Source organism: Bos javanicus, chromosome 1 (genome assembly GCF_032452875.1).
Source record: "Bos javanicus breed banteng chromosome 1, ARS-OSU_banteng_1.0, whole genome shotgun sequence".
In the NCBI taxonomy this organism is placed as follows: Eukaryota; Metazoa; Chordata; class Mammalia; order Artiodactyla; family Bovidae; genus Bos; species Bos javanicus.
The window spans coordinates 153,035,503-153,060,167 of NC_083868.1; the positions used below are offsets into that span (position 1 = coordinate 153,035,503).

The following is a 24,665-nucleotide window of genomic DNA, read 5'->3' on the forward strand; positions in this document are numbered from 1 at the left end:
ATTAGCCTGCTCCGGCTTCACATCTGTGGATCCGACCTGACCTGAAGGGTCCAAAGGAGGACGGGGGTCAGCTCCGCCGGACTGAGACGTCCCGGCTTCCCCCACCCCCCACCAGACAGCCCACAGCAACCTGACCCTTCATGCAAGCGGCGGGGGGCTGGGAGCGAAACACGTGGGACTCCCTGAGCAGAAAGGAATTATTCTTTCTCCCAAAGAGGAAAAGGGCATCAGGGTTCGATCTGAAGTTCCCCCCTCCCCGGCCCCCCGTGGATGGGCTTTCGGAAGGCAATTAAAGACATCCGCTCAGAGAGGACCTGGGCTGGGACCTGGGTTGGTGGTTTTCTGATTGTCAGTGGCAGCCGGTCTTACACACGCTGCTGGCAAGTGTCAGCTGCGAGGGAAAAAAAGGACCAGGTTAAGTGAGCTGGCAAAAAAGAAAAAAAAAGCTTCCAAGTGGACCCAGGAAGCCAGGTTGCGCTGCCAGCGTGGAGGACCCCGGAGCGGGAGGAGACAGTGAAGTGGAGCATGACCTGTTGCGTTTGGCGGCTCCCCGCAGCATGCTTGTGAGGAAGCGGCGCAGACACGGGCCCTGCCGGCGCCAGGCGCTGCTCGCCCTCCTGGCGCTGGGGTGCGTGCTGCTGATGCTGGGGGCCCTGCACCCGCCCCCGCACGCCCTGCCCCGGGCGCCCCCAGCCCCGCAGGCGGCCGGGCGCAGCCCCCAGGCCGGCTACCGCCTGGACTTTGGGGACCCCCAGGAGTGGCTGCTGGAGTCCGAGGAGGAGGACCGGGAGTACGACCGCCTGCCGCCCCTCGTCTCCCTGAGGGAGGACCAGCTCCTGGTGGCCGTGGCCTCGCCCAGGGCCGGAAGGAACCGGAGCCGGGGTGGGCGAGGCGGCGGCTACCGGCTCATCCCGCGGCCGCAAAAGCAGCAGAACCCGGCGGCCCCGGAGAGGGACTGGGCGGCCGAGGAGGAGGATGAGGAGGACGGAGAGGCGTCCGAAGAAGGGGAGCGGACCGCGCTCAGCCGGGAGGAGGCGCCCAGTGCCCGCAGCCCCCCGCACAGCGGGGGCTCGCGGCATCCGCTGTAAGTGAACCCCGGCCGCCCCTTCCCGGTTCCCGGAGGGGCGCAGGCGCTCCGCCCGCCGCCCCCGCTGTGGCAGGCGGCGCTTCTCCAGGTGTGGTTCCCGGACCGGCGGCATCACCTGGGGACTTGTTAGAGCCGCAGAGGCAGAACCCCCGGGTGCGGTCCGGCCGTCTGTCTTTAACCAGCCCTCCAGGGGAGACCCACCGTCCTACAGACGGAGAAGGAGAAACTCTTCCCTGTCCCTTCTCTTCCCCACCGACCCGGGTTCCAGTCCTTCTGTCTCTGGATCTGCCGGTCAGAGGTATCCCTAACCCCGAGGGGCCTGGGAGCCGATGTTCCCCGAGACGCTTCCAGGACTAAGTGATTCCGGCACATTTTGATATTCTGAGTGATGGGCTTGCTTTTCTTTTAGATGAAAGTAACGACTGCAGTTAATATTTATGTGGATCTTGCCATTGCTTGGCTTTAATCAAAGAGCTTTTCACGTATACACTGATAAAGGCCTTACAGCTTAGCGAGAGGGGTGCTAGCTCTGCTACCATGCCTATTTTATAGGTATGAACATGGAGACGGCAATGGCACCCCACTCCAGTACTCTTGCCTGGAAAATCCCATGGACGGAGGAACCTGGTGGGCTACAGTCCATGGGGTCGCCAAGAGTGGGACACGACTGAGCGACTTCACTTTTTCACTTTCATGAGGCACAGAGAGGCCAAGTGACTCGTCCACAGTCACACAGCTGGGAGGCACCGAAGCCGGGATTTGCTCCAACCAGCCCGAGCCCCTCCCTACACTATGCCTTCCCCCTTAGTCCACTAGACGAGGTGGACTGTGCAGGACCCAGGAGTTAGAATACTGCGCTGATGCAGTCTGACCTGGCAGGGTGGCTCCATCACTTCTAGGACCACCCCAGGAGGCAGGCTGGGAGGTGTGATGACCCACAAACTGTGCTCAGGGAGACGGTGGGCTCGTCCTGGACCCCCTGCTCTCCCCACCATCCCCATCATCCAGGGGCAGTGCAGCTGGGTAGCTGGGTGCTTGGATCCCTTCCTTGTAGGCACGGCTCTTCCCGGAGCCCGGAGAGTTTCCCGGGAAGCAAACCCACCCTCCGCGTCTCTGGGTGGGAGGGTCGGAGCGGGGCAGCAGGGGGCGGGGCCACGTAGTCCTCGGAGCCCACGGGCTCCTCGCCCTCAGGGGTGGGCAGATGCGCAGACTCTGGACCTCAGCGCCTCCTTCAGGTCGCAAGCCCCCGCCCTGCTGCTCGTCTCCAGGTCTCAACCGAAACAGCTCCTTTCGGGAAACTCCCAGACCCCGCCAGGCCCGCCCTGTCGCCTTTTTGTGCTGCCGGCCGCTTTAATTCATAGCACTCGCTGCAGCTGAGGCTAAATGGTCCTTGATGTATCGGTTCATTCAGTGCCTGCTTCCCTTGCCATGCGGTGAGCCTGGAGGCCCAGCACACGGTAAAGGAACGACTGCTGAATGAGCCGATATATCGTCTTCTAATTCTTTGATGCATCTTTTCATTGGCCTAGAGCAAGAATGTTTTACCAACCAGACACACGGCCTCAATCAAGAGTCTGTGATTGTGTGTGTGTGTGTGACTGGGTATCTGCCTGGTGCAAGGTGAACGCACTGAGTTGTGTGTTGAATGGATGCTGTGCATATGTGCTGTGTGCTGTGTTAGTGGTGCCCGTGCTGTGCTGTGCTGTCACGTACGCGTGTGTGTCTTCAGGGTGTCAGTGTTCGTGTGTGTACACGTCATGAGTGCATGACGTGTGCACATATCACACGTTGTACACGTGACATTGTGTCTGTTGTGACGTGATGCTCAGGCTGCATGTTTTTGTGGTACGTACGCATATTGTGCTGTGACTGTGCTGCACACGTATGATCCGTATGATGTGCTGTGTGAGTGGTGTGAAGCGCATGGGTGTGGTACACGCGGATGGCGCATGTGTGCATTATGTGTGCTGTGCGTGGGGCATGGTGTGCACCTGCACTGTGAGGGTGTGCGTGCGTGTGCTGTGATGGACGGCTCGTTTGGCGTGTCTGTGTGGTCTGTGAACATGTGTATTTGTTGTGAGTGTGCTGCTCATGAGTACTGTGTGCGTGTGCTGAGTGTGTATTATAAATGTGTTGTGCAAGTGGTGTGTGTGTACTTTTGCAGGTGTGTTGCTGGTGTGCTTGTGGCCTAAATGCACGGGTGGGTGTTGTGCGTGTGCGAGCCCCCCGTGTTATGCATGAGATGTGCATACGTGCATGTGTGCACGGGTGTGTGTGCACCACTCCTGCTCAGAGTGACCAGCTGTCTGAGTTTGCTGGACGGTCCGGTCAGGAAGCCCCTTGGTCCCAGGCTCTGTCTGTCGGGCTGTCTCCCCTCCCCCAGCAGGGCTCTTTCCGGAGGTGTGCGGCGCCCTCTCCCGGCTGCAGTCTGTCCCTGCAGCCGCGAGCCCGGCCCTGGGTCCCCAGCTCCTCCACCCGCCAGGGACAACCGAGGCGCTAGCGCCTCCCCTTCCTGGCGGGGCTCCCGGATGACAACGGCTTGTCTGCAAAGTAAGGCCCCAACCCCACCTCCCTCCAGGGTGACGGGACTTTAAAACCGGCCTCAAATGCAGTCCTTTAAAGAACAGCCATCTCAGAAGCACCTCTCCTGTGTGTCTGAGGACACTATGTTCACAGAGGTTGCACAGAGCGCGCTTTTCAAATCTCAGCGTGTGCGCAGATCCCCTGGGCATCCTGTGGGCGTACGAAGTATGACATATTTGGCCGGGGGGTGGGGGCGCCAGAGATGCAACATTTCTATCAGGCTCCCGGCGGGCCCCAGCACTGCTGGTCTACAGACCACACTCTGGAGCAGCGAGGGGCTTTATCACTGGTTCCCAAATGTATGTGCATGTCAGATTCCTGCAGATTGCTTGTTTAAAAAAAAAAAAAAGTAGATTTTTCAGATACCGTTACTAAAAACTCTCAGTGGTTCTGAGTTGGAGTCCAGCAACCTGAACTTTCACAAGTTGGTACTAGACAGCTGGGGGTGAGCATGAAGCTGAATCTGCCTCTGTGTTCTGACACTGAGCTAAATATTGGAGACAGAGTTTGGGGTGAAGTAAACAAGAATAGCTTTATTGCTTTGCCAGGCAAAGGGGACCCCAGCAGGCTAATGCCCTCAAAACTGTGTGTCCCCCAACCTGGAGGGGGCATCGAGAAGGTTTATAGTAGTGGCTCAAAGAGGGCGTGAGCAGCTCATGGACATTCTTCTAATTGGTTGGTAGTTGGGCTTCCCTGGTGGCTCCGCTGGTAAAGAGTCCGCCTGTAATGCGGGAGACCTGGGTTCAATCCCTGGGTTGGGAAGATCCCCTGGAGAAGGGAAAGGCTACCCACTCCAGTACTCTGGCCTGGAGAATTCCATGGACTGTATAGTCCATGGGGTCACAAAGAGTCGGGCACAACTGAGCGACTTTCCCTTTCACTAGGTAAGTAGGAGTCAGCGTCATTAACCCCCTGGTTCCAACTGGTCTGGGGTCCACATGCTTGTGGGCAGTGTACAGTTAACCTCTCCCAGCTGGAGGGGGGTTCAGTTTCTGCAAAACAGCGCAGAGGTATTGCTGTGTGCATCCCTTGATGGGGACCCAGGACCCTGGCCCAAGGCTCCACTATTGTTCCTCTTGGCTGTTTCTCCCGGCTCTCACGTCCCTCCCATCTCCCCTAATTAACAACTGCTTGAATCCCGTTGGCACTCAGGGAAGGTCACGGAGGCTGAATGAAGGCTGCTTCCTGTAATCAGAGGAATGGGGGAGACAGAAAGGCTTCGTGCCCAGGAGGCCCGCAGAGCCCTGCTGTATGTCAAGTGGAGAGGCAGTGGGGTTCTGGATGTTTCCACAGGGCAAGTAGTATTGAGATTGGAAAATAGAGAAGAAAGGCCGAAAGGAGTGCAGTCCCTTTCATGGCCCGGGGTTCAGCTGTAGCCAGCTATGCGCCACTTGCTTACGCCAACTTTGTGTTTATGGTTTGGTCTGGGTTTCCTTGGCTGTATACCCACATCGTGACTAAACCATACACCCATGAAACAGTGGCCCCGGGGTTGAATTCTGGACATCACCCCTTACTGTATGACCTTGCGTCATCACTCAACCTCCCTGAGCCTCAGTTTCCCCAACTGTAAAGTGGTGATGACAGTAACGCCCTCTCAAAGGGTTGTGATGCAAACGAGATGACCCGTGCGCTGATTCCCCCTAGTGTTCAAGTCCAAATGGAAGATATCCTTGGCGTATTCTCAAGGGTAGGTCCGAGGAGTGAGCTGGAAAGAAGCTTGGAGGCGGCACCTGGGGACTGCACACCGTTGTCTTTTCTCTGACCCATGAATTATCTTCAGCCCTCTCGGGCTGCCAAATCATCAAAGCTTGGCAGCTCTCGGAATTACCTGGAAACAGATTTTCCAGCAATAGGGCTGAGTGGGCCTGAGACTCTGCATTTCCGATGTTGCAGGTCTGAAGCCCCACACTTTGAGTGGCCCTGGAGTAAATAACACTGGCTTTCACTTGTGGCTCAGCTGGTAAAGAATCCTGCAATGTGGGAGACCTGGGTTCGATCCCTGGGTTGGGAAGATCCCCTGGAGAAGGAAAGGGCAACCCACTCCAGTATTCTTGGGCTTCCCTTGTGGCTCAGCTGGTAAAGAATCCTCCTGCAATGCGGGAGACCTGGGTTCAATCTCTGGTTGGGAAGATCCCCTGGAGAAGGGAAAGGCTACTCACTCCAGTACTCTGGCCTGGAGAATTCCATGAACTGTATAGTCCATGGGGTCACAAAGAGTCGGACACGACTGAGCGACTTTCACTTTCACTAGTAATTAAAAAATATAAGATGCAGGTTGACCACTTCTGATCTAACCCTTGAAGCCCAAGGCAGGACCCCCCCCCCCAACCCTGGGTACTGGGTGTTCCATCTCAGAGGATGGCACTCGGCACAGTCTACACTGCAGCCCCCCTGTGGGGGCTGGATCCAGAGTGGAGATGCAGAGAGGTGCCCTCCCTGGCCATGGCTTTGCTGGACTTGGGGGGCTTGGTGATCACGGGGTACCTTTGTGACCTGACCAGCCAGGCACCACACACACTGGCTTATTTTCCCTCTCATTACAGGTGGGGAATTAGCTGGGCTTCCGCCCCCCATCTCTGCCCAGTTACTGACTACCCCCCCTCCAGCTCCTACCAAATCAGCAGAGGTCCCCTCACCTGCCCTAGGGCTGGGCCCATCCACTCAGATTTACTGATGCCCTGGCAGCTGCCCTCTTTTGCAGCCCAGGTGGCAGAGCCATCCTGCGATGTCTGGCTTCCTGTCAGGAACTGACCTGACCCTGTGGAGAGCCACACCCCCTCTTCCTTGACAACACGTCACAACTCCAGGGGATGCCCAGGCCTCAGCCCAGACAGACTACTTAAGAATCCCTGCAAGCGGAACCCGGGCAGAGTCTCAGGCCCACTCAGCCCTACTGCTGGAAAATCTGTTTCTAACAAGATTCCCAGGTGATTTATGTTCGTGTCAAAGCTTGAGTAACACTGATGAGGGTTACAGTTCACAGCGCTGCCTGCACGTGAGAATCAACTGGAGGCTTTTATGAATGACCGTGGCCAGGCTCCTCCCCCCAGACTAGCTAAGTGGACACAGCCCACAGGCACTCACTGTCAGAGATTCTCGTGTGCAGCCCTCGTTAGTCCAGGGCAAGGCAATCAGGATCAGAGCAAAGCCAAGGATGCCTGGAGCCCCTCAGAGGAGGCTGGGAGAGTTTGGAGATCCCTCCACAGAGAGAAGAGGGTTGCAGGCACCTTGTGTGACCTGTCTCCTCCGTGGGCAGTGACGGGCTGGCAGCCTCAGCCTCATATGTAGGCTCAAGCCCGTCCACATCTCTCTCTCATCTGTAAGCTCCTTTGTCTGTCCCTCTAAGGCCGGGGTCCTCAACCCCCAGGCCACCAACTGGCACCGACCCGTGCCCTGTTAGAAACCATGCTGCACAGCAGGAGGTGAGTGGTGGGTAGACAAGCAAAGCCTCTTCTGTATTTACAGTGGCTCCCCGCCGTTCGCATCGCCATCTGAGCCTCGCCTCCTGTTGGATCAGTGGTGGAATTAGATTCCCATAAAGTGAAAGTGGTGAAAGTGTGAGCCGCTCAGGCGTGTCCCACTCTGTGCGACCCCATGGCCTGTAGCCCACCAGGCTCCTCTGTCCATGGGGATTCTCCAGGCAAGAAAACTGGGGTGGGTTTCCATGCCTTTCTCCAGGGGATCTTCCCAACCCGGGGATCGAACTTGAGTCTCCCACATTGCAGGCAGATTCTTTTTTTTTTATTATTTTCTAACTTTACAATATTGTATTGGTTTTGCCATATATCAACATGAATCCACCACAGGTATACACGTGTTCCCCATCCTGAACCCTCCTCCCTCCTCCCTCCCTGTACCATCCCTCTGGGTCGTCCCAGTGCACCAGCCCCAAGCATCCAGTATCGTGCATCGAACCTGGACTGGTGACTCATTTCATATATGATATTATACATGTTTCAATGCCATTCTCCCAAATCATCCCACCCTCTCCCTCTCCCACAGAGTCCAAAAGACTGTTCTATACATCAGGGTCTCTTTTGCTGTCTCGTATACAGGGTTATTGTTACCATCTTTCTAAATTCCATATATATGAGTTAGTATACCATATTGGTGTTTTTCTTTCTGGCTTACTTCACTCTGTATAATAGGCTCCAGTTTCGTCCACCTCATTAGAACTGATTCAAATGTGTTCTTTTTAATGGCTGAATAATACTCCATTGTGTATATGTACCACAGCTTTCTTATCCACTCATCTGCTGATGCAGGCGGATTCTTTACCATCTGAGCCACCAGGAAAGCCCTAGATTCTCATAAGTGAAAGTCGCTCAGTTGTGTCCAACTCTTTGCGACCCCATGGACTATACAGCCCATGGAATTCTCCAGTTCAGAATACTGGAGGGAGTGGGTAGCTTTTCCCTTCTCCAGGGGATCTTCCCAACCCAGAGATCAAACCCAGGTCTCCCGCATTGCAGGCAGATTCTTTACCAGCTGAGCCACCAGGGAAGCCCAAGAATGCTGGAATGGGTAGCCTATCCCTTCTCCAGCTAATCTTCCTGACCCAGGTATCGAACCCGGGTCTCCTACATTGCAGGTGGAGTCTTTACCAACTGAGCCATGAGGGAAGCCCTAGATTCTCATAGGAGCACAATAAATGTAATGTTCTTGAATCATCCCCAAACCATCCCCCTCTCTGGCCCATGGAAAAATTGTCTTCCATGAAATCGGCCCCTCTTGCCAAAAAGGTTGGAGACCACTGCTCTAAAGCATCGTCCCCAGGCTGTATCCCAGCAGCCCTGGCCCCAGGCCTGGCCTGGAAATTGTGGTCTCCACAATGAGCTCCACCAATTAGGGGCACCATGGGCTGAACCTAGGGGTTTTCATAGAATGCAGGGCATTTGTATCGTTATCCTGTTCCTATAGATGGCCAGCCTGTACACCTCTTGAGACCAAGAACAGCATCCACCTTCATTCATTGAATATTTCTTTGTGCCCGCATGCATTCTGAGTTACTTCCATCATGTCCCGCTCTGAGTGTTTGGTTAGCGACTATTGAAGGTGGGAAGGTGAGCAAGCCCCAGCCCCACCCCTAAGGAGCTTGGAGTACCCCGAGGGCTGCAGACAGGCAACCAGCTGTGACATGCATGGGGTCAGGGCTGAGACAGGGAAGCCATTTCAGTCCGGGACCACGACTGATTTGGTAGGGGTTGTGGAGCGACTTAGCACGCACGGGAGCCAGGAACTCCAAACCAGCTTTAGAAAATCCAGCAGAAACCTTTCTACTCCGGCCAGGCAAGGGGAGGGCGGACAAGGGTTTGCATCACAGCTCAGCCATCTGGAGAAGGCTGTGACACCTTCCCTTCAGAATCAGCCTCCAAATGCATGTTCTGAGGTCATGGGGGACCCCAGAGCTGCAGGAAGCTGGAGCGTGCATCTGTGTGTCAACACAGACCCAGGCTCTTCTGATCTCCGAGTGTGAAGTTTGTGTGCACTGAGCAGCTCTCCTGAGCCAGAATGATCCCTTTTAATCCAGGCAGCTGCCCTGGATTAGAGGGGGGTCTCAGCCTCCCCGTGTTGACTAATTAGCGGGTATAATAGTGGAGCCAAGATTCACAGCCACATTGATTTGGTTCCAAAGCCCTGGGTCCTTCCTTCCTCCCTGCTGCCGCTCAGAAGGTGGACAGGTGAGCGTGGGTGGGCTTTTGGACACTTGTGTGATGTCCACACACTGAGAGCGTAAAACATGCAGCAGGCGATTGGTTGAAGGACAAAGAAAGCGGCGCCATCGCTTAGTAATAAAAGCAAGCGTTTCTTCTGGGAGCGCCTCATCGGACCTGGTCACATCCGAGCATTGCTTCTCGGTGTCCAAGAGCTGTTCCTCTGCCCTGCCTCACCCATCCCCCCGGCAAAGCCGTGGTACAGACAGAGCAGGAAAAACCCCACTTGACAGAAGGAACCCCAGTCACCCCAGGAGGGGAAGGGACTTGCCCAGGCCCCCTGCATGGACCACTCACCTTTGCTCTGTTGTTTGCCTTCCTACCTACTGTATTCCCTTGAGGGACTTGAAGATACATCATGAAATAGAAAATTGCTCCTAACATCCTGTTTAGTCAAGACAAAGGGAAGTGTACTTGAGAAAATCTTCCTTTCCGTTCCTGGTACACGCCAAGCCCCTGCCCACCTCCAGTCCTTAGCAGAGGCTGTGACATCCGCCAGGAACTCTGTTCCCCACCATGAACACCCTTCCCCACCAGGCACCTTCTCTGACTGTGCCCCACCCACGCTCAGGTACCGGCCTCAGCTGTTGAATACTTCTTTGGTTTTCTGTTTAATGGGATATAAAGTCCACGACATCAGAGGCTCTCTGAGCTGGGGTTCCCCCCGAGGCAGACCCCAAGGCAAGGATTTGTTTTGTCCATGGTGCCAGGGAGCCCTGCTATGGGGCGGGGACGGTGAGGCGGAGAACAAGGGACAGCCGACGAAAAGCAGGTTTGCAGGCGGCTTCCTCTGTGGGCAGCTGAGGCTCAGCCCTGCGGGGGCAGCTGGCGACAGCACCCTGCTGCCCTTCGCCTAGGATCTGGGCTGCTGGATTTTAATGCACCGACTCCTTTCAGGTGCCTCTTGCAGGCAGCTCCCAGGGCTGGAGGAGGTGACTCTGCAGCTCTTCAGGCCGCTGGTGCTTAAGGGGAACGTCTCTGACCGTCAGAGAAAACCGCCAGATGGTTGAAAGTCAGGCTGTGCTGTACTCTAGGATATCCCCCAGGGGATACGGGCGGGGGCGCCACACAACTCTGCTTCAAGGCTTTTATCTACGATGAGTCCCCTACATGCGAACAAGGTTCGTTCCAAGGGCACATTCCCAAGTCCAATTTGTTCGCAAGTCCAACAAAGTTAGCCTAGGTACCCAACGAACACAATGGGCTACATAGAACTGTTCAGTTCAGTTCGGTTGCTCAGTCGTGTCCGACTCTTTGCGACCCCATGGACTGCAGCATGCCAGGCCTCCCTGACCATCACCAACTCCCGGAGTTTACTCAAACATATGTCCATCGATTTGGTGATGACATCTAATGAGGAGGAAATGGTTGGATGGCATCATCGACTCAATAGTACTGTACTGTAACAGGTTTATAATACTTCTCACACAAATGATACATTAAAAAATCACAAAAAGTAAATAAATCGTTTCTAATCTTACAGTTACCTTGAATGTACAGTAGTCCAGTACCACAGCTGGCACACAGGGGCTGGTGTTGAGTGAATGGGCAAGAAGAGTTGCTGAATGGAGGAGACAGAGAACGCGGGAGATGGTAGAGCTGAAGGGTCATCAGCCTTGGTAGACGGAGGGGGAACTGCAACGTCGCTCACCCCTGACGCTGATGGCACAGGGTCTGGTTCTTTGTTGGAATCAGATGCACATTCACATCTTTGAAAGTTTGCAACTTGAAGATTCATATGGAGGGGACTTACTGTATTTAACCCACCTTCCAGTAGTAATAAGTTGTCAGTCAATAAATGTTATATGACTGGATAGAAAATGGAAAGTTGAGACCAAAGAGAAAATCAGAGTGAAAATAGGCAATCAACGACTAGGGAAGTGAAAGTCGCTCAGTCGTGTCCGACTCTTTGCAACCCAAGGGACCGTACAGTCCCATGGAATTCTTCAGGCCAGAATACGGGAGTGGGTAGATGTTCCCTTCTCCAGGGGATCTTCCCAACCCAGGGATTGAATCCAGGTGTCCCACATTGCAGGCAGATTCTTAACCAGCTGAGTCACCATTTTCTTACTCTGAGCTTCCTGGTGGCCAAAGTGAAAAAGGAAACACCATAAATATTGAGACCCTTGTTGCTCAGGAGGAGGACACACATCATGTCCTCAAAGGAGGAAAGGATTTTCCCGGCACTTCTATCTTGAGAAAATTTCCTCCAGAGTTGTGTGGAGGGGATAGAAGACAGTGCTGGAGGAGACCATGCCTCCACAGGTGTTACAGAGACCATAATGCAAAGCAGTTGTCATGAAAAGCTTTCTTTCACTGTTCTCTGAGAAAAGCTGAGAGCATGGTGCCAAGCAAGACACCACAGAAGCAAGTTTCTAAGGCAGCCAAGACAGTGGGATCAAAGGAAGTTGCTTTCTGAGGACTTTACTAAATCAGTGTAGACAGCCCAGAACATTTGATGAAACAAATGGATTATATGTTCTTCAAATAATCCCCTCCCTTCACAGTCACTGGAACACAAGCTTTATGACTGAATCCACAACATTCTGTCAGCACTTCAGTCCAAGATGCCGGTATACATATCCTGGTCAAGAGCACAAGGTGCAGAATCCTACTGACTGTCAGCTGTTTGCTGTGCATGCAGGCATGCTAGGGCACTTCAGTCGTGCCTGACTCTTTGCAACCCCAGGGACTGTAGCCCACCAGGCTCCTCTGTCCATGGGATTCTCTAGGCAAGAGTACTGGAATGGGTTGCCATGCCCTCCTCCGAGGGATCTTCCTGATGCAGGGATCAAACCAGAGTCTCCTGCAGCTCCTACACTGCAGGCAATTTCTATACTGCTGAGCCACCGAGGAAGCCCCGTTTGCTGTGCAACTTTAAGCAGGTCACTTACGCCCTTTGGGTTCTAGTTTTCTCATCCTTAGAATGGACTGCATATGCCTTATCTAGTGCTACATACATACAACCTCAAAATTTAGCGACTTAAAAGATAAGTAAATTGGACTTCATAAAATTTTTAAATGTTCTTCAAGAAAGTGAAAAGACAACCCAGAAATGGTAGAAAGTATTTGCAAATCATGTATCTGATTAGGGACTTGCATCAGAATGCATAAATACCCCTTATAGTAAAAAATAAAAAGATATCCTACTTAAAAATAGGCAAAAGATTTGAATAGACATTTCTCCAAATAATACTTAGGAAATTACCAAAAAGCACAGGAGCTGATGCTCAAATAATTAGTCAGTGGAGAAATGCAAATCAGAACCACAGTGAGGCACCATTTCACCCCCACTGAAATGACTAAATTAAAAAAAAAAAAAAAAGACAATAGCAAGTGCCGACAAGGCTGTGACAAAGTTGCTGGAATACAAAACGGTGCAGCTGCTTTGGAATACGGTCTGGCAGTTCCTCAAAACATCAAACATTCGTTTCCCACATAGCTCAACAATGCCAGATCTAGGTATATACCCAGGAGAACTGGAAACACATGTTCACATGCAAACTACACATGAATGTTCATAGCAGCACCACTCATAATAACCAAAAACAGAAATACTCAAATGTCCATCAACTGATGAATGGATAGAGTGAGGTCTGCTTAAACAACGGAACAACGTTCGCCAGTAAAGAGCAGTGAAGTACTGATACGTACTTCAACACAACGAACCTTGAAAACACTGTGCAACATGAAGGAAGCCAGACACGAAAGGCTGCAGATCATATGATTCCATTTACATGAGGTTTTTAATCTTCCCGTAGTCCTTAACGGTCACTGTACATCTTATCCTCATTTTACGGATGAAGAAGCTGAGGCAGTCAGGCTCTTGGAAGGCTTGAAGGAAACGATAATGAACAGCCTGTATTGAAAGTTTACTTATGAGTAAGGCACTGGCCTAAGCACTTTATATGAATTCACTCATTTGCTCCTTCCAACAAACCCATTTTGCAGATTGAAACATTGAGAGTAAACTGCATGCTTGAAAAGGACTTGTTGGAATCAAGGAGATTCTGAAAAATAAGCATTGGTTACTGCAGAAGTGACTGGGTGTGTGGATCTGGAAACTGTTGAAAGGAAGGATGGTTATCAGTGAGCTTATGTCTCTCGTCCAAGTCACATGAGGACAGCTCTGGGATTTGAACTCAGTGTCAAAGTCTGATATGCACTCTTCCTAAGCATTACCGACTTGATGGACATGCTTTTGAGTAAGCTCCAGGAGTTGGTGATGGACAGGGAAGCCTGGCGTGCTGCAGTCCATGGGGTTGCAAAGACACGACTGAGCGTCTGAACTGAACTGAACTTCCTAAGATTCCCTCAACTGTCAGGGTGTTGGAGCTCTCAGGGAATCCCCTTCCACACCCCTCTGCCCCTGTGCTGCCACATGGACCCGTCTGGCCACCCCCATGAGATGCGGTGCTTCCCAGACGCTGATGAGGCCATCGCTGAAGTGATGACCTTGGACCCCAGCAGCCCAGGCATGTATCTGGAGCCTCTTCCTTCCATGGGGGTCTGCACAGCCTGCCCAACCAATAGACCCCTGTTTTTGCTCACTCCACCCCCAAAAGCAAAAGAATCAATCCTGACTCCTCTGAAGAGCATCTCGCGGGCCCTGAGACATAGGCCTGACTGAAGCTCTGTCTCTGCTATTTTGTGCTGCTCTCAGAGCCTTGGTGGGAGAGCTGGCCTGCCCCCAGGAGCCCACACCGGTCCTCCTGGGAGCACCACATTGCCACCGTGGTTATTTTCAGCTTGCAGCCCCGGCAGCTCTGTGGTTGCCTGAAGAGGTATTCCAGAGCCGTCTGCTTATGTTCTGAGAATGTGTGAGCCTCTTTCCCTGGAGCACATGAAGGGTCCTCTCTGAGCTGCTGCCAGACACCTGCCTCCACGCCTCAGGGAGCCCCCACCCCCTTAGCCTTGAAGAGTTTTCAAAAGCTCGCTTGCTTTTCAAAGTCCTCGAAGCCGGTTGAGTTCATCCCAGCCACGCACCATCCCTGTCATCTCTTCACACCTTTCTCTCACCAGGAAGACAGAACACAGTTCTCTCTACTCATAAAACCTAGAAAACTCTGGAACAGGACGTGGAGGGAGAGGAGGACAGTCCTATGAGACTCTCTTCGAAAACCCCGCTCCCCTGTTTTGTCCTCATCCCTTCCCCCTGTTCTATGCAAAGGGCTCTCCGAAAAGTCAGGAGCACAGAATTTCAAGGCTTGCAAGAGCCTTTGGGACTCATCCTGCAGTAATAATATACCTTCTGATGAAGGCAGTGAATGCAGAGCACTCGCTCAGGGCCAGCACCATTTCTTTCTTTCTTTTTTTTTTTTTTAATTGGAGTCTAGTTGCTTTACAGTGTTGCGTTGGTTTCTGCTGTACAGCAAAGTGAATCAGCTATGAGTTGAGTAAGTGAGTGAGTGAAAGTTGCTCAGTTGTGTCTGACTCCTTGTGACCCCGTGGACTATACAGTCCATGGAATTCTCCAGGCCAGAATACTGGAGTGGGTAGCCTCTCCCTTCTCCAGGGGAATCTTCCCAACCCAGGGATTGAACCCAGGTCTCCTGCATTGAAGGTGGATTCTTTACCAGCTGAGCTACCAGGGAAGCCCAAGAATATTGGAGTGGGTAGCCTGTCCCTTCTCCAGGGGCTCTTCCCAACCCAGGAATCAAACCCAGGTCTCCTGCATTGCAGGCGGATTCTTTACCAACTGAGCTATCAGGGAAGCCCTCTCTCCAGAGGATCTTCCCAGCCCAGGGATCAAACCCAGATCTCTCACATTGCAGGTGGATTCTTTACCAGCTGAACCACAAGGGTACCCCCAAGCTGTGGCTCAGCTGGTAAAGAATCTGCCTGCAATGCGGGAGACCTGGGTTCTGCCCCTGGGTTGGGAAGACCCCCTGGAGAAGGGAAAGGCCACCCACTGCAGTGTTCTGGCCTGGAGAATTCCATGGACTGGATAGTGCATGGGGTTGCAAAGAGTCGGACACAACTGAGCATCTTTCACTTGTTGTTCGCTTTCACTACAAGGACACATGTGTGCACACAGGCACGCATACACACACACGCATTGTCTCCTGTCCTTATATTCTGTGGATTGGAGATAGAGCAAGGGGTCACTCCCCTGGGAGATGGACTTCAGTCCCTCTGAATCTACACCTGTGGGAACCCCATATGCAGGCCTCTTTGTCCCCGCCTCCTCTCCTATCTGACTCAGAAAACAGCCATCATGCAAGCAACTGCCCAAATAATGTTTTGGGGTTTTTCTGTACCCACTGAGTTCACTGTGGTAAGATTTTTTTCCAGTAGCCATCGGAGACCCCTGTTTCTAGGACCCTTGGGTTTGCCAATCCTGGTATTGTTCCACTTCCAATGTGTTATTTGAATAGCCCTGAAATCAAGCTGCAAAAGTTCCTGTATAGTTCACTCTTTTGTTCATCTTGGGGATGCTTCTAAGAACACTGTCATCTCTTTAAGAGGGCCTTCTTTCTAAAGTCCACAGGAATTTCTCTGTTTAAAATTCTGTTTGGTTATCGCTGTGCTGGGTCTTCACGGCAGTGCAGGCTTGTCTCTAATTGCCGTGAGCGGGTTTCTCATTGTGATGGCTTCCCTCGTTGCGGTTCCCGGGCTCTAGAGCACAGCTCAACAGTTGTGGCCCTTGGGCTTAGCTGGGCTTCCCTTGTGGCTTAGTTGGTAAAGAATCCGCCTGCAATGCAGGAGACCCCAGTTAGTTGCTCCACAGCATGTGGGATCTTCCTGGATCAGGAATTGAACCTGTGTCTCCTGGACTGAAAGGTGGATTCTTTACCACTGAGCCACCAGAGAAGCCCTAAAGTCCATTGGAATTTCTTTTACAATCAGTGCTATATTTAAAAACAGGTGAAATCTAAATGAGGTCTGTATGTGACTTAATAGTACTGAACCATGTCCAATTCCTGGTTTTGATAGCTGTGGGTGGTGGTGTACAAGACTCTCCCTGGGTGGAGCTGGGTGAAGATAAAATGAGAATTCTCTGTACTACTTTTGCAACTTCCTGTGAGTCTTAAATGATTTCAAATTAAAACGTTATCAATTGTATTAAAAAAAGTCTACCTGGTATGTAGCTTTTCTGACGGTAACAATTCTATAAATCTCCCGTTTTACTTTGGGTTCCAGGAAGCTTAGAGTCAAATTTTAAATTCTCTCTAGAAATACCAAGGCTCTTTGGACCTACACATGTATGTCCTTTTCCAAATGCTGACTTTCCACTTGTCAACTAAAGAAAAAGGCACCGCCTAAGAGTTGAGAGTTGTGTTTTATTTGGGAGCCTTACTGAGGACTGTAACCGGGGAGACATCACTCAGACAGCTCTGAGGAACTGCTCCCCAGAAGTAAGAGAGGAGCCAGATTTATAGGAGCTTTTGCTGGAAAAAAAGAAAAGCAAATAAACCATGGAGTCAACATTGAATGGAGTCGAACATCAGAAGATTACTGCCAATCACAAAAAACAGACATCTTGGGTTAATGATCTTAGAACGTTGCTCTGTGTGGGAAGATGCGAGAATCTGGGCTCATTGAAATCATGTCTTAAATACTCATCTTCAGTAGCCTGTTTTCCTCTATCCTGAATCCCCGTGGGGTACACGGAGAGGTGGGGGCGGGGAAGGAGCTGTACTGTCTGATGGCTGCAACATTCTTTTTTTACAGGACCAGCAGGCAGCATTCTTTTTAGGATTTTTTTTTTTAAATCATTATTTTGTCGTGCATACTTCCTCTGAGTGACTTTGAATCAGTTTAGTTCAGTTCAGTCACTCAGTCGTGTCCAACTCTTTGCAACCCCCTGGGCTGAACCACGCCAGGCCTCCCTGTCCATCACCAACTCCTGGAGTTTACTCAAACTCAAGTCCATTGAGTCGGTGATACCATCCAACCATCTCATCTTCTGTCGGCCCCTTCTCCTCCCACCTTCAATCTTTCCCAGCATCAGGGTCTTTTCCAATGAGTCAGTTCTTCGCATTAGGTGGCCAAAGTATTGGAGTTTCAGCTTCATCATCAGTCCTTCCAATGAATATTCAGGACTGATTTCCTTTAGAATGGACTGGTTGGATCTCCTTGCATTCCAAGGGACTCTCAAGAGTCTTCTCCAACACCACAGTTCAAAAGCATCAATTCTTCAGTGCTCAGCTTTCTTTATAGTCCAACTCTCACATCCATACATGAACACAGGAAAAACCACAGCCTTGACTATATAGACCTTTGTTGGCAAAGTAATGTCTCTGCTTTTTAATATGCTATTTGGTTGGTCATAATTTTTTTTCCCAAGGAACAAATGTCTTTTAATTTCATGGCTGCAATCACCATCTGCAGTGATTTTGGAGCCCCCAAAATAAAGTCTGTCACTGTTTCCATTGTTTCCTCATCTATTTTCCATGAAGTGATGGGACCAGATGCCATGATCTTACTTTTCTGAATGTTGAGTTTTAAACCAACTTTTTCACTCTTCTCTTTCACTTTCATCAAGAGGCTCTTTAGTCCTTCTTCACTTTCTGCCATAAGGGTGGTGTCATCTGCATGTCTGAGGTTATTGATATTTCTCCTGGCAATCTTGCTTCCAGCTTGTGCTTCATCCAGCCCAGCATTTCTCATGACGTACTCTGCATATAAGTTAAATAAGCAGGGTGACAATATACAGCCTTGACGTATTCCTTTCCCAATTTGGAGTGACTTTGAATACTTTATGAAAAGAAATAGTGTATAAATACAGAAACAATATTACAGTTGTCACAGCTAGCTTACGAGACGTTCATGTGCCTTGTTGTTTCATCATCTAAGGTTTCTGTTTTACCTTTATCTGAAAGCACTCACCTAGTACCAATCCCTCACCATGTAGCATTTTTCCCAGAGAGTCACAGGCAAGTTTCCGTGGCATTGAGAGCTCCAGCTTCAGCTGGGACACATCCAGCAGAGGGGTGTCCAGCTGGCGAGCAGCTAGGGCTGGTGTCCAGCTGGTGAGCAGCTAGAGCTGATCCCCAGGCCAGCACAGATGCCTTTAGATGTTAGAAGTTTGAGGTCCTTGAGACAACCCCAGTTCAATTGCAAATGCCTCTCTGAGGACAGACTGGTGGTTTCAGCAGCTACAACCTGGAAAGGCGTGCTCTAGCAGTGCGTTTTAAGAAAGTGCCTTTGTGGACAGGTATGAACTGCATGCTGCTTAGGGGTCAGGTTGTTATTAGAGTTCATTCCACTGTGGATTCACTCAGAGTCCTCACAGACCCCATGCTTAGCAAACATAAAGCAGAGCATTCTCTTCACCTGGAGAGGAAGGTGGGAACCTGAGAGTCTCCTGGCAGAGATCACACCATCACACACAGACACACACACACACACACACACCCATTGGTCCAGTCACAAAGCAGCAAAGGGGAAAGGGCGTGACTGCTGTGAAGGTATAATATCCAGCTCTGCCAATCACTGATCACATGGCTTTGATGAGCCTTGTTCTCTCTGAGCCTCAGTTTCTTCATCTGTAAAGTGGGATGAGCTGGCCAACCCACAGACTCACCAGGCAGTGATGTACGTAAAGGGCTTGACACAGCATCTGGCATGTTGTTACTGCTCCCAAAGGTTCAAACCTTGCCCCTTCTTCAATAATAATTATAATACTAATAAGAATAATAATTAACATGTAGAGAGCTCTAATCAAGATCGCAGAGTAGAAGAATGTAGAACTCACTTCCTTCCAAATACCTCAAAAACACATCTACAAGTGGGGCAGTTCTCACAGAGCACCTCCCAGGCCGTAAGAGAAGACCTCAAACTCCTGAAAGGACAAGAAAGGTTCCTATGCGACTGGGCAGGATGAAAGGGGAAAGGGGGTAAGCGGGACAGGTCCTGGGTCTCTGGGAGGGATCCGGAAAGAGGAAACATTCCTGAACCCTGGGAAGTCCCTTCACCAGCGGGGAGCTCAGAAACGGAGCTTCAGAGGCTCAGAGGCGAGCCCAGCCACCAGCCCGCGGCAAACAGAGCAGAGAGGCCTGCACAGACGGTCCAGCCAGCAGGCTGGGCACCCAGCCTGAGACACAGGTCTGCTGCTACGGACAGGGCTGGGTGCTGAGACTCGGAGTTCAGAGTCCTGGCCTGGGGAGGGGACTGGAGTTGGCTGCTGGGAGGGAGCCTGAAAGGCCTGGAGTGTGGCCCAGCTCAACAAGGGGTGTTCTTGGAAGAAGCCCAGCCCTCCACAGTAGCAACGCACCATTGCTAAGTAGCGTGCCAAGGGCAGGGCCACTATAGCAGCTGCTGTCTCCACGCACTGACCCCTACCTCCACGGGCTCCTAGAGAGTGCCCCCAGCCACCACTCAGGGGCTCAGTAGCAGATGCCACAGGCTGCCCATGTGCAGAGGGTGGATGAAACCACAGCTGAGCCCCAGGGGCCACACTACTTGGGAAGCAGGGCAGAATTTTTTCTCCCTGCGGTTGTGCGAACCATGGATTTACAACCCCCCCCCGGCTTTGTAAAGTGAGCACCTGCGTGTCATCTGAACAGACACAGATCTACACCAAGACAGATGACAATTAAAATGGCAAAAGTTAAAGAGAGGATGACAAGGGAACCCCTATAAGGCCATCAGCCGATTTCTCTACAGAAAAGTTGCAGGTCACAGGGGAGGGGCAAGATATATACAAAGTCCCGAAAGGGAAAAAACTGCAACCTAGGATACTCTACCCAGCAAGATCATCATTGAGAATAGAGGGAGAAGTAAAGAATGTCTCAGACAAGCAAAAACAAAAAGAATAGAGCCATACTAAACCTACCCTAAGGAAATATTGCAAGGTCTTCTCTAAATAGAAAATAAGTAAGAATCTATAGGAAAGAGAAAATTACAATTGGAAGGTAAATCATATAAATAAACCAGTACACAGATTTAAAAAAAAAAAAAAAAGAAGAAGACTTTTTTCTGTGAAAGTGATGACAACCACAATGGACAACAAAAGGATGAACCTGAAGATGTAAAATCATCAAAATCATAAAATGTGGGGGGTGAGTAAGAAAATACTCATAGTATTTAGGAAAATACGCTAGTTCTTTTTTCTAGAATGTGTTTGAACCTATATGACTACCAGTCTAACACAAGAGGATATAGGGAGGGATCAATGTGCTTGAAAAACAGAGTGACCACAAATCTAAAACATACAACAGATGCACAAAAACCAGAAGCAAAGAACATAAACATAATACAAAAGAGAATCAGCCAACCACAAAATGTTAAAGGACAAGGAAGAAATATAAAATCAATGGGAAATCAAGGTTTAAAATGGCAATAAATACATGTCTATCAATAATTACCTTAAATGCCAGTGGGCTAAATGTGCCACATCTAAAAGATATAGAGTGGCAGAGTCGGTTAAAAAAAAACAAAACAAGAACCCACAACAATGCTGCCTGCAAGAGACCCACTTCAGGGCAAAGGCTACACACAGAGTGAAGTAAAAATTAACACGTATGATGTGTCAGACGCTATGCTAGATTGTAGGAATACAAAAGTAAAGAAAACAGCGTGCTTGCTCTTAAACAATTGATCTTTCATGTTGATAGGACACTTACTGTGTATCTTGCCCTGTTAAGGCCTCACACCAGCTCTAAGAGATGGGTGATCTTGTCATTCATTCCCATTTCACAGATTAGGCCAGTCGTCTGCTGAGAAATGGTGGTAACCTCTCAACTGCTAGGGGAGAGGCGAGGATACACACTGTAAAGCAGTTCTCCGAGTCCGAGGCCTGGGAGACGGTGGACAGCACGTCTGTGAGGGCGTCATGGGTTCTCTTTAGTGGAAATTCTGAGACAACGCAGGGAGAGAGCCCTCGAGTCGGGAGCAGAGCCAGTGGCTAGAGCCTTCCCCTCACGCCCTGCCTCTCCTCTCTGCAGGTGCCTGCAGCAGCCGCCGCCCGCGGACAGCCTGCCCACCGCCAGCGTCGTCCTCTGCTTCCACGACGAGGCCTGGGCCACCCTCCTGAGGACCGTGCACAGCATCCTGGACACGGCGCCCAGGGCCTTCCTGAAGGAGATCGTCCTTGTGGACGACCTCAGCCAGCAAGGTGGCCGCGGGCTTCCTGCAGGCTCTCTTGGGAGGTCCTAGACCCTGAGGGCCTCCGTGCACAGACTGGAGTTTGGAGCCTATGTAGGCGGGAGTCCCCGAAGCGGTTCCGCAGACGGGGATTCGGGTGCAGGAGATTCATCCGGGAAGAGCCCCAGAGGCTCCGCCCCCTGTGACACCCCCAGAGTGTGATGCTGGCTGCAGGCGAGGAACCAGCAGCTGGAGGGTGACTGTGCTGCTCTCTCGTTATTGGCTCTTTTGATCGCACTGCAGGGCATGTGGGATCTTAGTCCCATGCCCCTGTACTGGAAGTGTAGGGTCCTAACCACTGGACCGCCAAGGAGGTCCCTTGTGCTCACCTTTTTTGTAAGGGACTTGAGCACTGAAGCATCTGCAGATTTTGGTGTCTGCAGTGGGTGGGCGGACTTCTGGAACCAACGCCAGCACCCTGACTCTGAAGGATGACCGTACGTTGGTCTTTCCATCTCTGCTAGTGCTCATCTGGGCGCTCTCACACCTGTCCATTTGCACAGTTTTTCTGATTTTAAATGTGCTGTGCTTAGTTGCTCAGTCATGTCCAGCTCTTTGCAACCCCATGGACTGTAGCCCACCAGGCTCCTCCATCCATGGGATTCTCCAGGCAAGAATACTAGAGTGGATTGCCATGCCCTCCTCCAGGGGATCTTCCCAACCCAGGGATGGAACCCAAGTCTTCCGCATTGCAGGCGGATTCTTTATCGGCTGAGCCCCCGGGGAAGCCCAAGAATCCTGGAGTGGGTAGCCTTCTCCAGAGGATCCTTCCGACCTAGGAATCAAACCTGATCTTGAAGACAAAGCCTAAAAAGCCTCTCTCAACCTGTATCCTCTGTAGGATTGTCATTCCTGAAAGAATGTGTAGACTTTTGATCTCAATCTCTAGCCTCCCATTTTCTCTTCACTGCTCACTCCCCCACCACTGCAGTAAGACCTCTCTGGCCAGTGCCACCCTCCTGGGGGCCGCCTACAATGGACCCTCTGTCTTTGACTTCCTTGATCCCTGTGTCTTAGTCAGGTGCCCTAGAAGCAGAGCCTGAGACGGGGACTCATGTGTATGTTACTGGGGGGCGGGGCGGTGCTCTCAGGGGAACACTAGGGGAGTGGGGAAGCCTGGAGGAGGCAGGAGGAGTTGAGCTAAGACTCGGTGTCAGGTGAAGGTCAGCCACGGCCCATTCCCAGGTGCACCTCAGCTGTCTTGCCTTGAGGCAAAGAGTGGCCTTGGTATTCAGGCAGCGGTCGGTCATTGCCAACCCACCCACCACTCACCTGGGGCGAGGGGTGGCATTCTGACCAACTCCCTGCTACTTGCAGGAGAGGTGGTTCCGGTCCCCTGGGTTCTGGTCCCCTGGGGCACGTCTCCAGGGTAGGATGGGGACTTCAGTTGGCAGCCAACCCCCAGCAGCTGGGCACCTGCAAACCAAACTAGCAAGAGGGGTCCCAGCAGAGCGGGGCACCAGCAGCATCTGCTTCAGCCTCACTGCTGCCTTTGGAGAATGTGAGCACGTTCTCTTCTCTCCTAGCTTCAGGACGCCATGTCTCCTGGTTTTTACTGGAGGGAACCCTGATCCACCCAAAGGAACTAGGCATCTCTCATCTTAGCGACAACCACCCCATAATGTAGGCGATGCTCACCACTGCTCCCAAGAGCGGCCTGTTGGCAATGATCCTAGTGATGGTCATTGCACTCTCGGGGGCTGTGGCATCCCGTGACCTCACTGACCACCCCCTGTCGATTCCAGGACAACTCAAGATGGCTCTCAGCGAGCACGTGGCCCAGTTGGAGGGCGTGAAGTTGCTCAGGAGCAACAGGAGGCTGGGCGCCAGCGGAGCCCGGATGCTGGGGGCTGCCAGGGCCACCGGGGACGTGCTGGTCTTCATGGATGCCCACTGCGAGTGCCAGCCAGGCTGGCTGGAGCCCCTCCTGGCCAGAATAGCTGGTGACAGGTAACTCACCCCCGGGGGCTGTAGAGCAGGAGGTGGGAGATGGGGAGATGGTTTACGGCCTCAGCCACTCACAGAACACACCCCACCTCCTGGCCACCACTGCCTGAGCTGACTGCAGCTCCAGTGCCCAAGCCAGGGAGGAAGAGTCATGACCAGAGAGAAAGGGAGATTTCAAAGGGCAAAGGGGCAGACCCCCCTCTTAGGGGTGTTCCTGGCTCAGGAGGCTGACCACACTATTTCCCACTTGAAGACTGGTCCAGGCTCCTGCCTTAGGGACACCTGGCTCTTTTTTAAAAATATGTGTGTATCACTTTATAGTTTACAAAGAGCTCCTGGATCACTGGTCAAAGTGCAGGGTCTGGGATGTCTTCATTCTATTTTTTTTTTTTAAATAGACTCTATTATTAGAACAATTTTTGGTACACAGCAAAATTGAGAGGCAAGAATGCTGGAGTGGGTTGCCCTTTCCTGCTCCAGTGGATCTTCCCAACCCAGGAATCAAACCTGGGTCTCCTGCACTGCAGGCAGAGTCTTTAACAACTGAGCTATGAGGGAAGCCCCCAGTTGAGAGGAAGTTACAGAGATTTCTCATATATCCTCTCCCTCCACATGTGCACAGCCTTCCCCATTGTCAACATCTTCCACCAGAGCGGTAAAATGGTTAACAATGGATGAACCCACATTAACAAATCAAAAGCATCCAAGAGGGATGCCTAGTTCCCAAGGTCACCTAGTTCCCATGGTCAAGGTCACCCAGTTCTCAAGGTCAAGGTCACCTAGTTCTCAAGGTCAAGGCCACCTAGTTCTCAGGGTCGTCTAGTTCCCAAGGTCATCTAGTTCTCCAGGTCACCTAGCTCTCAAGGTCACCTAGTTCTCAAGGTCATCCAGTTCTCAAGGTCATCTAGTTCCCAAGGTCACCTAGTTCTCAAGGTCACCTAGCTCTCAAGGTCACCTAGTTCTTAGCTGAGGTTGAGGCTGCTCTGTATTTGAGGGCTTAGTGATGGAAGGCAGTCTGAAGAATCCCACATTTGTGTGTGTATGTGTGTGCATGTGTGTGTGCGTGTGTTGAGGAGCAGCAGGGGATTTAGATGCCTCCAGCCCTGCAGAGTGAGCCACCTTCCTCTGGTCTGTGGCCCAGGAAAGCTCTCAGCCCCTGTCCTGCTCTGTCCCCTTCGGCAGACAGAGTCCTGGGAGGGCCAGCATCAATCTTGGGGTCGCACCTGAGCAGCAAAACTCTG

General features: G+C 51.7%; 1 protein-coding gene across 3 annotated transcripts in view; it reads left to right on the top strand.

The window, feature by feature from the left end:
• The first annotated feature begins 3 nt into the window (after positions 1-3).
• GALNT15 (polypeptide N-acetylgalactosaminyltransferase 15) overlaps positions 4-24,665 on the top strand; it is a 46,788-nt gene continuing 22,126 nt past the window's right edge. Inside the window, exons 1-3 of one of the 3 annotated variants that reach the window (XM_061425160.1) lie at positions 4-1,084; positions 21,279-21,448; positions 23,223-23,427. In XM_061425160.1, the coding sequence (XP_061281144.1) occupies positions 558-1,084; positions 21,279-21,448; positions 23,223-23,427 (902 nt within the window). In that variant the 5' untranslated portion in view covers positions 4-557. Of the gene's footprint in view, positions 1,085-21,278; positions 21,449-21,469; positions 22,499-23,222; positions 23,428-24,665 lie in introns of those variants that run through there. The other 2 variants (XM_061425174.1, XM_061425168.1) reach the window with 2 other exon arrangements.